This window comes from Oculina patagonica, chromosome 1 (assembly GCF_052425735.1).
Source record: "Oculina patagonica isolate OP01 chromosome 1, crgOcupat, whole genome shotgun sequence".
Lineage (NCBI taxonomy): Eukaryota > Metazoa > Cnidaria > Anthozoa > Scleractinia > Oculinidae > Oculina > Oculina patagonica.
The window spans coordinates 5781401-5799250 of record NC_135758.1 but is presented as its reverse complement, the minus strand read 5'-3'; the positions used below and the strand labels follow the sequence as shown (position 1 = coordinate 5799250).

Here is a 17850-nt window from a genome sequence, read left to right as displayed (position 1 = left end):
TACGAGTTGCTGTGTTTCTGAATGCCAAAAGAAGTGATAGAAGTGTTAACCGTTTGTCTCTAAGGGAAAAATTGGATCGATGCAATTCGTTGAGAAGAAAGAAAGGAGTTCGCGATCGCCGCGGGAACTATTGAGGTTTGTTCGCTACATTTCAGGTTCGAAGATCTTAGAAACTTCGTATAAAAGACGAACTTATGTGGTGTCTGGTGGTGTTCCAGCACAAGTTGCATGACCAGTACCTTTACCAAGGTAAAGAAAAGCTCCACTTCCAAGACATCCTCTGTCACAAAAGAAGTTGTTCTTGTCCGGCTTTGTTCGCGTCCGATCCACTCGCACGGAATCGCACGATCAAATACTAAATAAGTGAATGAAATTCAACTGCCCCCATAGTTAACGCTAGTGAAAGCATTGAGCCAAATAAGAACGACTTGAAGCTAAATGTGATCGCTTGCACATTTTCTAAGATCTTCTAACCTGAAATGTAGCGAACAAAGTTCCCGCAGCAATCGTGAACTCCTTTGTACTCCTTTCTTTCGTCTCAACAAATTGCATCGGTCCACTTTTTCCCTTAGAGGCAAACAGTGAACACTTCTATCACTTCTCGTGGCATTCAGAAACACAGCAACTCGTAGGAGCAGCGAAAAGAAGCACACCAGATCGACGAATAAGCCAGACTTTTGTACGAAAGCATTGTCAAACCAAAACACCGAAGCCTGACTAGCCTCGCTTTCATGTAGCTCGTCCCAGGCAACGACCGAGTTGTCCGCCATATTTGCATTCGGTGTATAATCCTCAGAGCGTTGACATCCCGGTGATGTTTTTGCGCGAAAGAGCCTCATCCCGGAGCTCTTATTACGAGAACCTCATTAGCATTTTTGTTTATATGCTATTTTCCTTCTCTCACATTCTAGATATAGCTATTCGGTTCATCAATCTTCGTTTTCGTTATTGACTTCGTTAACTCCTTGGATAGCGAAAATATCGAAGCCGAAACCTAAGAAGACAAAAGCGGAATGTTGGTCGATGTGCGGGCAGGAGATCCTTCGAACAAATCGAACTACCCGTTGCTACTTCATCTTCTGTACTCTTCCCCCGCACATTTTTTCTAGGTTTTTTCATTTTTCTCGCACGCTGAAGTTCAACAAGGAGAATAAACGTGACTGTCACACTATTATTATGGCTTTGAATTCCCGCGAAGATCGTTTTGCTTGCTGTGAGCGGTAGGGGTGCCGACATTTCATTGGCGGAGGAATATCCTGTTGACATAAGAGCCTAACATGTTTACAAATCTTCAAATGGCGAAAACTCGCAATCGTTTTTCGCGAGAATACCGTCTCTTTGAATGAATTAATAGGGTATGTAGAGTTGGCGGATTCCAACGAAATTTGGCCAGAACATTCGCAAAGCATCGAAGAACAAAAGTGTGTCGGGGATTTCCTTTATTTTGGATATTTCTCTTGTGACAGCCGCGGACGCAACAGGGTCGGCAAATGATTCGATACTTAAACTTTACAGGTCTATAAAAATATAACCAATAAGAATTAAGAAAAAGCCTGACACACTTTGAGAGATTGATGCTTGCTGATTAACACTGTGCAGTTCTTTTGCAGTAGTAATTGTGTTTGATACCCAATTAATTCGGCGGAACGACACTCGGTGTTTTTCACTTTACCGGCTTATTACTTCTCAAAAATGGTGCTGCCAAACATCGGATATTTTTTTCGAATTCTACAGCTCTTAACCTTTCTATTGATATATATATTGTGGTAGGTTACTTAAAAACAACGTGCGTACGAATTTTTTTCCGAAGGGCACCCGCGTAGGTATTGTGTAACCTTAAGAAATACACACAAATGGAAGGATTGTTATGTAGACGCGAATAGGAAATATTGTGGGTTTTTTTTTGTATGTGAGTGTGTTAATACTTTCCAACAGCTGTAAAGGTTTCACGTTATGGTCGCAGCTCAGGGACGGCATGTTGTCACGAGTGGAAGCTGCGACGAGGCACAAATCTTGTCCTCAACGTGTGCTACAGTAAACACCCGCGTATAAGTACCTAGAATTTTTGGGTTCAGGCTGAATGGGTTCTTATATTTTGGGGTAGTTTTTCCGAACTCAGGCTGATTAGGTTCTTATTAGGCTCTTATTTGTAGGAGTTGTCATAGTGATACCATTCAGAGAGCTACTGTAGTACTAGTATGTCATAATGGTTGAACATTTGTATTTTAAACCGCAAAAATGCCAAGCCTTATTTTTTAAACAATAATAAATTCAGTATCATAGGCTACCATATTTACAGTTGTATTTGATAATAATGTAAATTAATTGTTAACAGCAATATAAATATATGAATAAAAACAGCAAAAATAAATAACAACCCAATTTAGGGAATTAAAATTGAACCAATTTGAAAATAATCAAATACAATGTGAAACAAAATATTAATTTTCTTGCGTATTGAAATAAAGATGCATTGTACTTTACATTAGCTTTTGTATGAATGTAAAGTCTCAAAAGGTATTCCCAGAGTCCATGATTGGTGTTTCTCAGAAATTTCACAATTTCTATCAATTAAAATCCAGTATTTTGGCTACAAAATAAGAGTGTTTTTTTGTATAAGAACCTATTGTTCTTTGCCAGCCTAAATAGGTTCTTATATATTTGGGTATTAAAATGCCCAATTTCAGCCTGTAGGTTCTTAAATCACTAGGTTCTTATACGCGGGTGTTTACTGTAGTGGAAATAACTTTTCAAAAACATGTTCAAAAATAGCGTGCCCCTCTTCGTTGGGCTCAATTTGACTGGTGTCCAGTCTATTTTGGGCCATTTTGTAACTGTCATGGGAGTCACGAACTATATGGAAACTATTTTGAACTGATTTTAGAATTAAAGAAGCGGCTAGTTGCTGAGGATAAAGCCGGTATGAGCAAGCAGCTTTCAGGAAAAAAAAACATTCGCCTATCTTCCTTTCATTTGAAGTTTGAAGTCAGAATTTGAGTGAAGGCTGTTCGAGCCAATTTCGACACGTGTCGAACGCTAGAAGCGACCGAGCCTTCCTACCTTGTCATAGTTTTATACGCGGTAAACATGTTGTAGTAAATAGACGGAAAATAGCTCAAAATTGCTTGAAATCACGCTGAAACGGTAGCAAACAACACCATTTCATGTTTTCTCTTTAATTTGTCGCTCAAAAGTTTTCCCTTGTAAAACCCATACAAACTCCATTTTATTTTAATGTATGCAAATTTCATGCTTGGGCCACCTGTCTCAAGAACCCTGCCGGAGTGTTTCTAACTTTCACTTTTCAGAGCGAACTTCGCCGTGGTAAGTACATCTAACCTTGTATTATATGGCCACTATCTTTACCATTTTGGAATATATAAAGCCGTACGATTTTGATAGTCCCGACATTTATAAAAACAAAGCGATGATTAGTCGTAAAGTTTAGATTGAAAAGCGAAAACGCATAATCGATAAAATTGTGCATTATGAAGTGAGTAACTTCAAAGCTTTCATTAGAATGAAGAATTACAACAGACGGAGCAAAATCAGTTCTTCTTTCGCCGCCTAATTTGTGGTAAGATCAAGTCGCGTCGATCTTTCTATGTCAGGAAGCTGAGATGCAAATTCGATTAATAAGTCGACAACAAAATGTAGACAACTTTGGGAGTTTGAATGTATTGGACTGACCTTTAAAGCATGTAAAACATTTTAGTAGAAAGTATTTCTTTGGATTCGATAAGATGTTTTGTCCAGTATTTGAAATTTCGTTGTTTTTAATGATTGTATATTTCAATTTCAAATTTGTCTTTGTCTGTCGCTAGTCTTGTAGGGAAAGTCCCTCAGTGTTATTTCAGGTTATCACTTTTGGTTTCAATTTTACCAGAAGTCGCGTGACTGATTTTTCGCTGTTGTTTGAACGCTAACAGTAAGTCGAGCGAGACCGGGTCTAGCCTGTGTGGCCGGCGTTCAAAGGGGAAGGAAGAGGGGAGTTCGAGCACGAAGCGCGAGGTGCGAGGAAAGAGCGCAAAGTCTTCCCCTTTGAACGCCGGCCACGCAGGCTTGACCGGGTCACGCGAGTGAACGTTCACAACAAGTAAGGGACGGACCATTATTTTTGTAAGGGGGGAGGGGTGGGGGTTAGGCAATTTCCAAAACAAAACTTCTACCCAGAAAAAAAGCTGAAAAACAATCGTGCAACGTAAACCATGGGAATAAATGATAAGAAAATCTTGCAAAACCTGAAGGTGAAACAAATATTATCTTGTCAAAAAAATAGCCCAGCCCAAGCCCCCCCCCCCCCCCCCCCACCCCCCTCAACAGTTCGGCTTGTTGACGCGTATTGATTTTGGTTGATCTAACAACAGCGATGAGTGCAAGTTCATTAATAGCATGTATAAAGACGGGTATCCTCGTCTTTATACCTCTAAGGTGTTGCATTAAGGTTTCCAATCGACACAATAGGTACTTAATATGTTACCTTCGTTTCAAAGTAAGCCGCGAATAAAATGAAACTAGGTAATTAACAAGAAGTTTTCCTTGGCGCGCTTTCACTCTTACCAGTGAGTTGCAAAGCTCTCATTTTAGCATTTACAACTTGTTTGGCGTTTTTGAAAAAAAAATAATACTTGAACACGCACCAAAGAGAAGAGAATTTTACTCCAGTTTCCTTCCTTGACTCAAAAACGTCAGTACTTAAAGACGTTCGCGCTAATTGTTTATGCGCATCTTTACTGCGCACGTAATTCATGTCGCAACGCCATGCCACGCCGTACTTTGAGCGCGCGCGCTGAGTAAAATTTCTAAGAACATATAGGGTGAGTTGCCGTTCCGCTAGCTTCGCTTGTAATTTGCTCTCTTAAATGGTCGGTGACCCCTACTTTTTCTTAGTGGATCACTTTTGTTATTAATATCTACGTTTTGCGAGAAAATGAAAAAAATCTATCGAGTGGAAGTTTGATTTTTTTGTCACACTGACGGTTTGATTTCCACTTTTTGAGCTTTCCTTTTTGCCGTACGACAGTTTCAAATGCGTTTTTTTCAGGGTTAAATTTTACAAAAAAGATGGCAAAACTAGGAATTATTTATGCAACAGACGCACTTCTACAAAATGTGACTAAGATCGTTAGCCTCCGTTTACTCATCTTTGATATTTTTAACTTTAAACCCTGTTAATCATGCTGAATTACGTGCGCCAATTTTTAAAAATCAGGGTAGTTTTCCACACGCTTTTTTTTTGAAACGAAGTCGGTTACCCCAACTTTTTTTGCATTTCGGACACAAGTAACTCCTTATCTGACCGCACCAAAAAAATTAAAGAAATCTATGGAGTAAAAAATTTTGGCGCGAACGTCCTTAAACTCCTTGGTGCTGAAAATTTCGCTGTTTGCTGTGAACACTCCAGGCATGCGCACTACTCGCAATAATGAACTTGTCAGTAACACATTTTAATTGTTTATCTTTGCACGCTTCTTAGTGCAGAATGCACTATTGTGATGGTTTGGTGGGCTGTCGTCTGCTAAACCCCTTAAAGCTGTAAAGCGCTAAAGCACTATAGTATACTATTCCGCACTGCAACAATCATCGCATCGCATTTAAGATTGGGGATAAAATTCGGCGACCCGACAAGAGTCGCAGTGCCAACTAAGTACATCATGGGAGGGTTGGTGGGTAGGTGAAATTGTACCATCCATAATACCCTCAAACGATATGAACACCCATAACTGACTCCCAAAACTATTCAACAAAACTACCAGCTTGCTATTAATAGCACTTGGTATGTTCCCTCCGCCGTCGCACTTGAACAATGTAAATTTATTCATGATTTGTAGTACTTATATGCGATGTCGACAATTTATGCAGTGCAAATAGTGTAAACTTTTAATCGCCAATTAATTAATTAATTAATATCAATTAATTAATTATACCTTGTGGAGGGGGTGGGGGTGGGGGCACCTGACCGTACACCCCAGGTAAAACATGGAACATATCTACGCTACTTTCATATGAAGATCTCAAGGGTATATATCTGTTTCAGAAAACTCTTTGCTCTCTTTGTGGTACTATTCTTTCTAGAGAAAAGTACTTTGCGCCAAACGCATGCGCAGATTAGTCTATTTACGATACTTACAATTGAAGAGCTCAATTGAAGAAGAGCTCATGTTGAACACTTCATCTTCATTATTTATTACCGAGCTGAAAATTTACCATCTTTATTATTTACTACAAGGTATATATTTGTTTTTGAAAGCACTATGCTCTCCTTGTGGTACTATTCTTTCTGGAACAAAATACTTTGGCTAAACGCATGCGCAGATTAATATGCGTCACGAACATCGCAACAGGAAAAGTATCTCGTTTGCTGTTTTAATATAAAACTTAGATTCAAACTAACGAAAATTAAAATATCAGGGACGTGTTTCGAAATCTTGTATCAAAGTCTAACGACGTGTGCTTTTCAATGCGGTAGGATTCTTGTGGCGTTAATTTAATTAGTGTTTAAGGCATCACAGCGGTCTAAGAGAAAAACAAAAGTTTCATGTTACATCCGTCACTTCCTTTCCTTTGATTTGTTTAGCTCCATCGGTTAAACTAACTTCCGTATTATTTTGTAAAACCTCTGCCCGAGACGGGCTTCATATGGAAGCGAAAAAAACTCTCTAGTGTTCGAACACGCTTTCGTGATGGTTCCGACATTTCTTAAAAGAAATCTTCACACTTCGTGCTTCTCGGTTTCATGCTCGAGTAAGCGCGTGACATGTTCACCAGACCGTGGCGAGAGCATGACCTGACGCACGACATGCTTTAGCGACAATTTCGGGGAAAAGCCGCAATTTCGAACATTTTATGCTTTGTAATTCGTAATTTGTGCTCGGCTCGTTGATTCGCCATATTGCATTCTGCACTACCCTTTGAGTCTCTGAGTTCTTGTAAACAATATGTCTGCAACTGGATTTATCTTATGCAAGGTTACAGAAAGGACAGTGAGACCCGTATAAAGGGGACACTTACAGTACCCTCGCAGGTGTCCCGTCAGAATAGAGGAATTTGCTCAATATGTGCGGCAAGTTTATTTGCAGAAAATATGGCCACGAAATATTGGGACTTACTGACGCCGGTGTCTGTTTAATATGCGGTCCGCACAAAACAGGTTTCACTGAAACGAAATCGAAGATCTGAGGAGTATTTTTTTCTTAAATAATTCTTGTGCTTTATTTAAGCAATAGATCACACTTTCTAGGGCTTTACTGGCGTAATACAACCACGCGGGATGTTGGGAGAACACGTGAAAAGCTTGTAAAACACGAGCCGTCAGGCGAGTGATTTACAAGCTTTTCGAGTGTTCTCCCAGCATCCCGAGTGGTTTTATTACGCCAGTAAAGCCCTAGAAAGTGTGGTTTATTGCTTTTATGAAATAACTATAGAAAACGTTCTTCAAAGAAATAGGAATCTATTTTACTTTTCGTGATCAAATGTCTTATTCTCAACAAGTTCATAGGATGATGCGGCAAACCAATCACAGCGGTCGAAAGAATAAAACGCAGGTTCAGCTCCACACACAAAATCCACAAATCGACGCGACAAAAACGTTTAAAAGTTCTCTTAAAGCTATAAAAGTCATAAGAAAGGAAAGGAAAATGATAAACTGTCATGGTATAAAATGTATTCAACGATTTTAAAGTTCTTTGACGTGGAAATCTAGCAAATTGTGGCCGGAGTCATTCAGCGCGAAAGTAAAAGCAGGTTAAAGACTGCACGAAAACTTTGCAAGTTTACAAACTTCACAGACTGACGAAGGTACTAAGAATAAAGGTTAGTTCCACAAACACTGCTTTAGAAATTTGTTATGAATTTATTTATTCCGTATTCTTTCGTTTTCGCCGAATAACAGACTTAAGAGAAAACACTGAAATCACGTAAAACTGAAGATATAATTCAAGCGCGTACAAGAACTCAGCGTGAGGTCCTGCCATCAAAATAATTCAAGTTCATGGCGACCAATTTAATCAGTTTTCAAATAACATTTCCGAGGTAATGTTGAATGGAACTATATCCTTGTTTTTAAGTTTTTAATATTTTTCTAGTCCAGTGAAAGCGGACCTGTTTATTGTGTTCCTTCTCATATGTTTGTCTCTGCGTTTTGTTTTTTCTTTAGTTCCTTCGCTTAACTGTGGTGGGCGGGAAAATTCAATTTTGTGATCCACCCTCAGTAAATGTTCATAATGATCATTTACGAGAGTCATATATCCCCCGTTTTAACCATCAGATAGACCAAAAGAATACATAAAACTAACTTTAATTATCGTCCTTATGCGTAAACGAGCGTAGTGCGGCCATGTCGGGACAGAAGCGGGACTTTACCGGTACAATAGTACATAGGTTTTTGACCAATCAGAGCGCGCGTAGTATATGAGTTATTTTATATTATTAAATTTTCAGCCACGGATATTGCATTTCTAGCATTCTGATTGGTTCACTCAATCCCGGTTGTCAGCTCGTATACCTTAGTTTGACCTTATTTGGAAAATGATTGCGTTACTTTTGCCAAGCTAAAATTTTTCTACGGGAAGCGACAGTTCCATCGGAAAAATGGTTGAAAAACAGCAAATTTGGCGAGCTTTATGAACAAGAAATAATCAGCGGTGCCTACCACAACCACAGAAATGCCATAGTAAAATTAACTACGCAAAACAAAAGGATTGATGCGAAAAGTTTAATTAATAATACTTGTAAACACACAACAAGAGCGAGTCAATTAAGTAGAAAAACAGCAAATAATTTACGAAAGAACGGCAATCTGACACAGTTTCATTCAGTGTACGTTATAAAACTAGGCTCAGCACTTCCGTAAAGTTTGTTACCTTTCAATCTTGGTTTTGTCCTTTTATACTTCAACAAACCTGTTCCACTTTAACCCTTTCACTCCCACGGGAAATACCACATTTTTGTAAAACGGTAACTATAGACCCAAAGACCACATGCAATATACCATTTGAAAGGTATTGTTTCTGGTATGTCATAAATCATACTTACAGACACAGAGGAAGTCACTGTTTTAATTCAAAAGGTGACAAAACCAAAAATATAAATCATTAAAAAATATCTCATTCTGCCTATATTTTGGGTATACCCCTAAACTATAGCTTAATTTGCAGCTCTTAATGTGTGGGTTGTTGTCGGATATTTACTTGATTTTAAAGTTGAAAGAGGAAAAAGTTGCAAAAGTTATAGGGGTGGTTAATCAGGTCTTGTATGCTAGGGGGTATGACTTTATGCTTTTAAAAGAAAGATCTGTTCAAGACCATTTTCCTGTCCAAATTTCATACAAATTGACCAAATATTGAGCATGTAATGGCATCTTGTGCCATATGGCACTCTTGGGAGTGAGAGGGTTAAGCTGAATTTCGCTTCAAATAATATAGCAGTCTTCATGACAGCCGTGGAGCCGTAAAGAAGTACAATGTAAACACTTGCTTCGTTCGACTTGCACAAGACTTGTAGTTTCCAGAAAAGCTTTTGCTTCGGATCTTCTCGTAAATCTTAACTGTTGTCACAATTTCCAGGATATTTAGACGACTTTAGAGGGGATTGTTCGAGGAAAATCTTGGAAAGAAAACTCTCTGGCTCGCTTTCCTCGTATGTTTCATTCAACTCAAGAAGTGAACACCGCGCCAGAAATTTTCGCGCCTCCTCATACTATCACTTCGTTTACATCAAAATGAAATGTCCAGTCGATTTAAACTTGAGAAGAATTTAATAAAACAATTATTCCATTCGCCCTTGTTGGATACGAGTCGTTATAGCCAACTCGGCGCTTCGCGCCTCGTTGGCTATTTACCACCTCGTATCCAACGCGGGCTCATGGAATAATTGTTAAATATATGATGGAAAGTGTTTTACTGGGAACTAAACCACTCGTAGATTCCATACGCCACTCCATCCGGGATCCGAGTGGCGTATTTTTCGTTTGACACTCTTGCGAATGGCATATATCGCTCATTGTCGTCACGATTCACGCCTTTTCCGGCCACTTTGTTCAATGAACTTGGTTTCGTGTCGTTTGTTGTTAGCAAGCATCGACACGAAGGATTATTTGTTTAACTAAGCATCGAAAAAGAATGGGTTTCCAAAAAAGTTAAGACCGAGAACACGATAATGGAAACCTTGACGATTTCAAGGTTCTTAGAGGGAATTTTTCGCAAGGAATTTCACAAGTGCAAGATGTCGTAAAGAAGAAAACAAAAGCAGTTTTAACTATCGGTCTTGACGGCCGATAGTTTTTAACAAAACTATCGGCCGTCAAGACTTTGTCGCATCGGATTCAAGTCAAAGTCAGTGATGTTTTCAGTTCTTACGTGTTATTTAGTTGACAAGTATTTTGTTTGAATTCAGTTAGTGTTTCTATATCCTGGGCTCGGGTGCTTTGTATTTTCTATGAAGACGAATGCTGATTTGTAAAACTGGCTCGATTATTCGAAAACAATGAAATAAAAATCGCCAACATCAACTACCATCTGGTCTCCATATAACAAAGAGAACATTACACGTTGGCTCAAAGATATGAATTTTATGTTTTCGTGGCAAAAACGGTATCTCACTCGTTCGATACGCAAACTCGTGTGATATCGTTTCTGCCACTCGAGCATAAAATTGATATCTTCTCGCCACCGTGTAATATCCTCTATATATTGCCTCAGTCTCTGTTGTTTTACTAATAAATTCTAGAAATCAAATTTTTATAGTGTGCCGTCCTGTATTGATTCCTTTTACTCTAAATATACGAGAACAACCAACAAGTGGATTTAGAATATTCAGTTATTTTCTGTAAATAAAACAAAAACACATCGTTATTTTAAGTCACAATAAAACTTGATTTTTATTCTATTTTTACAAGCTCATAGAAGAGGACATCATGAATGACATAGAAGACGTTGCACAAGCCGTGGTTTTCGGTTTACTTGTTGCTGATTTCCTTCTCAACACTGGTCGTGTTCTGAAAGCCATCGAGATATGCAAAGAATGTTTGATTTTCCTCAATAATGAAGAACTGAAAAAAGAAGAACAGTTTGTCTATTTATTTACCACTGCTATCTATGCAACAATGTTCAGGGCATACTCTATTCTCCATGATTACACAAATGCAATAAAATACGGCAAAGAACTTCTTGTCATTTGCCGCGAGGGTGGTGAAACAGTGATAGAAGAGAATGTTACCATAGCACTAGCCAACATATATGAACGGCGGTATGAATATGCAGAGGCAAGAGAATTTCATGAGAGAGCAATCAATATCATGATAGAAACTGGCGACAGAAAAGAACAAGCCTACGCTTATAGACAATGCGGGACTATGTCTTATCATCTCGGCGAATATGTAAAAGCTAAAGAATATCTAAGGAAAGCACTTGCGAACAGTCTTGGTGACAAAGGAGGAGAAGCATCATCTTACGGAAACTTGGGAACTGTGTTTCAATCTCTTGGTGAATATGACAAAGCTAAAGAATATACCGAGAGAGCACTTGCGATCCGAATTGAAATTAGTGACAGAGCAGGAGAAGCATCAAGTTACGGAAACTTAGGAACTGTGTTTCAATCTCTTGGTGAATATGATAAAGCTAAAGAATATACCGAGAAAGCACTTGCGATCAGAATTGAAATTGGTGACAAAAGGGGAGAAGCATCATCTTACGGAAACTTAGGAACTGTGTTTCAATCTCTTGGCGAATATGTCAAAGCTAAAGAATATCTCGAGAAAGCACTTGCGATCGGAATTGAAATTGGTGACAAAGAAGGAGAAGCATCATCTTACGGAAACTTAGGAACTGTTTTTCAATCTCTTGGTGAATATGACAAAGCTAAAGAATATACCGAGAAAGCACTTGCGATCAGAATTGAAATTGGTGACAAAGGAGGAGAAGCATCATCTTACGGAAACTTAGGAACTGTGTTTCAATCTCTTGGTGAATATGACAAAGCTAAAGAATATCTCGAGAAAGCACTTGCGATCAGAATTGAAATTGGTGACAAAAGGGGAGAAGCATCATCTTACGGAAACTTAGGAACTGTTTTTCAATCTCTTGGTGAATATGACAAAGCTAAAGAATATCTCGAGAAAGCACTTGCGATCGGAATTGAAATTGGTGATAGAGCAGGAGAAGCATCATCTTACGGAAACTTAGGAACTGTGTTTCAATCTCTTGGTGAATATGATAAAGCTAAAGAATATACCGAGAAAGCACTTGCGATCAGAATTGGAATAGGTGACAAAAGGGGAGAAGCATCATCTTACGGAAACTTAGGAACTGTGTTTCAATCTCTTGGCGAATATGTCAAAGCTGAAGAATATCTCGAGAAAGCACTTGCGATCGGAATTGAAATTGGTGACAAAGAAGGAGAAGCATCATCTTACGGAAACTTAGGAACTGTGTTTAAATCTCTTGGTGAATATGACAAAGCTAAAGAATATACCGAGAAAGCACTTGCGATCAGAATTGAAATTGGTGACAAAAGGGGAGAAGCATCATCTTACGGAAACTTAGGAACTGTGTTTCAATCTCTTGGCGAATATGTCAAAGCTAAAGAATATCTCGAGAAAGCACTTGCGATCAGAATTGAAATTGGTGACAAAGGAGGAGAAGCATCATCTTACGTAAACTTAGGAACTGTGTTTAAATCTCTTGGTGAATATGACAAAGCTAAAGAATATCGCGAGAAAGCACTTGCCATCAAAATTGAAATTGGCGAAAGAGCAGAAAAAGCATCATGCTACGGAAGCTTAGGAACTGTGTTTCAATCTCTTGGTGAACATGACAAAGCTAAAGAATATCATGAAAATGCACTTACGATTAGCACTGAAATTGGCGACATAGCAGGAGAAGCAAAATGCTACATAAACTTAGGAGCTGTGTTTCAATCTGTTGGTGAATATGACAAAGCTAAAGAATATCTCGAGAAAGCACTTGCGATCGGAATTGAAATTGGTGACAAAGAGGGAGAAGCATCATCTTACGTAAACTTAGGAAATGTGTTTCAATCTCTTGGTGAATATGACAAAGCTAAAGAATATTATGAAAAGGCACTTGCGATCAAAATTGAATTAGGTGACAGAGCTAAAGAAGCATCATGCTACGGAAACTTAGGAACTGTGTTTCGATCTCTTGGTGAATATGACAAAGCTAGAATATGTCACGAGAAAGCACTTACGATCAGAATTGAAATTGGAGACAAAGAAGGAGAAGCAGCAGATTACGGAAACTTAGGAGCCATGTTTCATTCTCTAGGTGAACATGTCATGGCTGAAGGTTATCTTGAGAAGGCACTTTCAATTAGTAAAGATATTGGAGACCGTGAAAAAGAGTTTCAGTTTCTTTGTACCGTAGCAATTGTGAAGTTCTCTCAAGGGAAGATCGGGGAAGCGTTTAACCATCTGCTCCTGGGTATCAACAAAAGTGAAAATTTGCGGGGTTTTCTGAAAGACAACGATCAATTTAAAATATCGTTTGCAGACGTCCACAGTTCTTCCTACCAGAGTCTCAGCGTATTCTTTTGTTCTGCTGGAAATCCTAACTATGCTCTTTACGTCGAAGAGCTATCACGAGCGAGAGCCCTAGCAGACTTGATGGCGACTCAGTACTCTGTTGAAAGTGAAATCTCAGCTAATCCACAATCGTGGATTGGTATTGAGAATATTATGAAGAAAGAAAGCAACTGCGTTTGTCTGTACATTTCTTATTATGATCAATATGTGTTTTTGTGGATTCTCAAAACAAGTGGAGTCATTCGTTTTCGAATAATAACAGTAAATGAAGGCATTGGTGGTGACGGATTAGTTGGCAATTTGGATGAATTTTTTGATAAAAGCTTCCGCAGCTTTGGTATATTATCTGAGGAGATTTGCGAAGATAGATCTTTCGATGAAACTGAGGTAAAACTGAAATCATTCGAAGAAGAGTACCCATCAGCTTTGAGACTTGTCGAGGAAGATGATGGAGAAGGTCAAAATCCCGAATCGAGCGTTTCTTTGTGTTACAGAATTCTCATCGCACCTGTGGCTGACTTACTTGAGGCGCCCGAAATCATCATTGTTCCTGATCGGTCCTTGAACCAACTTCCATTTGCAGCGTTAAGTGATGAAGACGGGAAGTATTTATCACAGACTTTCAGGATTCGTATCGTTCCTTCATTGTCGACTCTCAAGCTCATTCAGGACAGTCCAGCGGACTATCACAGTCAGACTGGTGCACTGATAGTGGGTGATCCTGTTGTTGGCCCGGTGCGTTACATGGGGCGTGTTGAGAACTTTAAACCATTGCCTTTTGCAAGAAAGGAAGCAGAGATGATTGGTGAACTGCTGAGCGTACAGCCTTTGTTAGGAGAGTGTGCAAACAAGCAGGCGGTACTTGAAAGGTTACATTCAGTGAGTCTGATACATTTTGCTGCACATGGAAATGCTGAAAGAGGAGAGATTGCCCTTTCCCCTCTTCGCCTCACCAATGACATCCCACAAGAAGAAGACTACTTATTGACAATGTCTGACATTTCGCAAATTCGACTGCGAGCCAAGCTGGTGGTACTTAGCTGTTGTCACAGTGGACGTGGACAGATTCGAGCCGAGGGAGTTGTTGGAATCGCTCGAGCATTCTTAGGATCCGGTGCACGTTCAGTACTGGTGGCACTGTGGGCCATAGAAGACAGAGCGACAGAGCAGCTGATGCGACGCTTCTATGAGCACCTTGTTCGTGGGGAAAGTGCCAGCGAGTCTCTTCATGAGGCCATGAAGTGGATGAGAGGTAACGGCTTTGCGAAGGTTTCCGAGTGGGCACCGTTTATGCTGATTGGAGATAACGTGACATTTAAATTTAGAAAATGAAAGTAAATTCCAATCAAACATTTCGATTTTGTAACTCAGAGAAAAGACTGATAAACATTCTGTTTTAAGGAAAAGTTACAGAGAATTTGCCGTATTTTCAGTAGTGATTTCTATGTTGAACCTTTTTTTAGTATTTAAAAACCCTTTTAAAAAGCCAACAGCAGCTAAGTCTACTTAGTACTGTTTATCCGATATTGCAAAGACGCATGCTGAAAATAATGGAAGGTTTCTTATTAGCTCCTCACTTTTGTATTCACAAATCTATTAGAATGATGGTGTAATTTAGGTCATTGCCCCGAAATAGAACTGAACATATAGTTTCAACCAACCTTTGGCTACCGGTTGATTACCTTAAGGGGACTTAAATTTGAATTAAAAAAGTAGGGTCCCCATATTCGTTTAGGAGCACAAGGACCTTGTATATACCACAGAATTCCTTTTTAAATCTCTTGCGCACACCGGCAAAGAACACATTTCCAGTAATTATTTATTTTTCACACATAGGAATTGATATGTTTTCGTTCAGTACAGAAAGAAATTGATCGCTGCACCCAAAATATGAGAAAAAATTGTAAGGTCACATACAGTAAAAACCCTTGTATAAGAACCTTACATTTAAGAACCTGTTAGGCTAAAATTTCATTTTTGAACACCCTTCACATAAGAACCATTTTAGGCTAAAATTCTAAAACAGGTTCTTATTTTCAAAAAAAGAAAAAAATAATCTACAGCATAGTTACATAAAACTTGTCCTCCTTGAATATAATTATGTTGTTTTGTATACAAGATTTATTGGGAATTATAGTGAAGGTTACAGTATAGGTTTGACTTTAACAGAATCAGATTAAAATAGTATAGTATTTTGCTTACCAAAGCCTCCAAGAATACTGTTATTGGACATTAAAGCCAGATCATTTAAAAATTCTACTTTATTTCTTGAACAAAAGTTAAGAACCTAATTAAGAACCTAGTCAGCCTAATTTTACACTAAATACCATTTATATAAGAACCTGTTTAGGCTAACTTGAAAAAACCTAGGTTCTTATACGCGGGTTTTTACTGTACTCGTTTACGAGAAAACACGATTTATTTTTCTCGCGGACTAAGCTGCTTATGTGCGCGCACTAATTGCGCGTAAAATTCTGCGCAGTAAGGATGCCCAATGCAGTACAGGGCAATGACCTTAATTAGCTTTCGAAATGCGTGCGTTCTTTCGTAAGAACAACGTGCTGTGTCAAGTTGTAATTTTAATTCTGGTTTCGTTGTCTTCAAAGCATTTTTACTCTACAATGATTGCTATTTCGTATCTTTAGCATAGCGCACTTATTACACGTACCAAATCGCATATAAGCAACAACACTTATTAAGTTTTTTCGATTACATCCATGATTACATGGACCTTAAAGCAATAAACTACTGTTGGAACCAAGCTGTGCTGTTGCTGTTGCTGTCCGTCCAGTTCGTGGTTAGATTCTGGTACCCAAGAGTGTAACTGCTCTTCCTTGCAAGCGAGTGCCCCATTTGAGTCTAATTTCCCCCGCAAGTATCGTCGCAGTTGTCTCGTTTTCACAAGTTCAGAGTTCGCCTGTTCCCCGTGCGCCCATTAAGGAAAACTTACCGTTACAGAATACGACCCTCTTCCCTCAAACAACGTTTTGACTTCTTTCTATTGTGCGGTTTAGTTAACCCTATTCAGACCGGGCTTTTTTGGACCTTCTGGGACCGGGGTGAAGTCCCCCCCCCCCCCCCCCCCCGCCCAATGTAACTTCCAGAATATTTAGGCAATCACCATGAAACTTATAGGATGTATAGTATGTCCGAACATTTTTTTTTTGGGATCTATCACGTGGGATGATTTGACATCTTCATGTCAAAACCGCCGCCATCTTGGATCCTCCATCTTGGAGGGGGGCGTAAGGGTTTGCGGTGATGCGGTTTTGCCTTATTTTTCGTGCGGTTTTGCGGTAATTTTTATTTTAACCTGCGGTATTGCGGTTTTACAAGACTAAGCGGTGTGCGGTTATTACAAGTTTTAGGTCGCGGTAGTCGGTGAGAAAATTGTCTGCGGTAATATGATTTTACATGTGCGGCCGGTCGCGACAAGTATCGTATACCGTAGATTGGATGTCACGCTACAAGGTAACGAAACTAGAATAAAACGTATAGCTGGTAGAAAGTTTTCATTTTTCTAACGGGGTGCAATAAGCACACAATCGTTACAAATGGAAAGTATGGTGCAAAGATAATATAAGCAGTGACCGAAAAGTGTCTGTAAAGCGAGGTTATCTTTGTACGAGAGCGTTTTACTTGGGTGACAAAAGAATGCCCATTGTCCGTTATTAACGGATGTTCATATTAAGTGGGTTAATGTTAAGTGGGTGCCGTAAAGCGGGGTTCCACTGAACTTTTATTTACGTTAATTTTTGACAAATTTCCTGAAAATATTTTAGACCCTTTGTAAAACGTCATCGCTTCTGCATGCATTGCGTGCCATTTATTCACTATGCGAACGTCCGGAAGGCAAATTATGCTTTACTGAAAACATCACATATGCTTATGATCATGTGTATGCACTGAATAAATTTATAAATTTATCCCCACTTTCTTCTCCCCATCCTCCTCCTCAACGCAAATAAAAAAAGGCTTCATAAAACAATTCCAAATTTGCCTAAAAGCATTTGAGATAATTGCAATTCTCCAGGCATCTAGATTACAGTAAATGTCATAGCTTCTGACAAAACACAACAACGGAAAGTAAAAATTTCATGTCAGAATTGTTCCTATAAAATTAATTCCACAAAATCAAGACTATCATATACCAGAGTAACGCCTGGTTACCATGACTAAAATAGCCAAATAAATCAGTTGTTTTCACAGTTTACCTGTGCGGAATGCACAATAGTTTCCTAACACACTGGTTTATCAATTCAATCTATTTAGAAACTGAACAGCTGCAAAAATAAATTCAAAACAGAATGTTC

The 17850-nt window shown here is 38.9% G+C and overlaps 1 protein-coding gene across 1 annotated transcript in view; it reads left to right on the top strand.

Moving 5' to 3' along the window:
- The window catches only part of LOC144636301 (uncharacterized), a 61268-nt gene extending 45820 nt beyond the window's left edge, over positions 1-15448 (top strand). Inside the window, 2 exon segments of the mRNA XM_078495479.1 lie at positions 11083-14905; positions 14998-15448. Coding sequence (XP_078351605.1) covers positions 11083-14869 — 3787 coding nt within the window. The 3' untranslated portion in view covers positions 14870-14905; positions 14998-15448.
- Positions 15449-17850: the final 2402 nt, after the last annotated feature.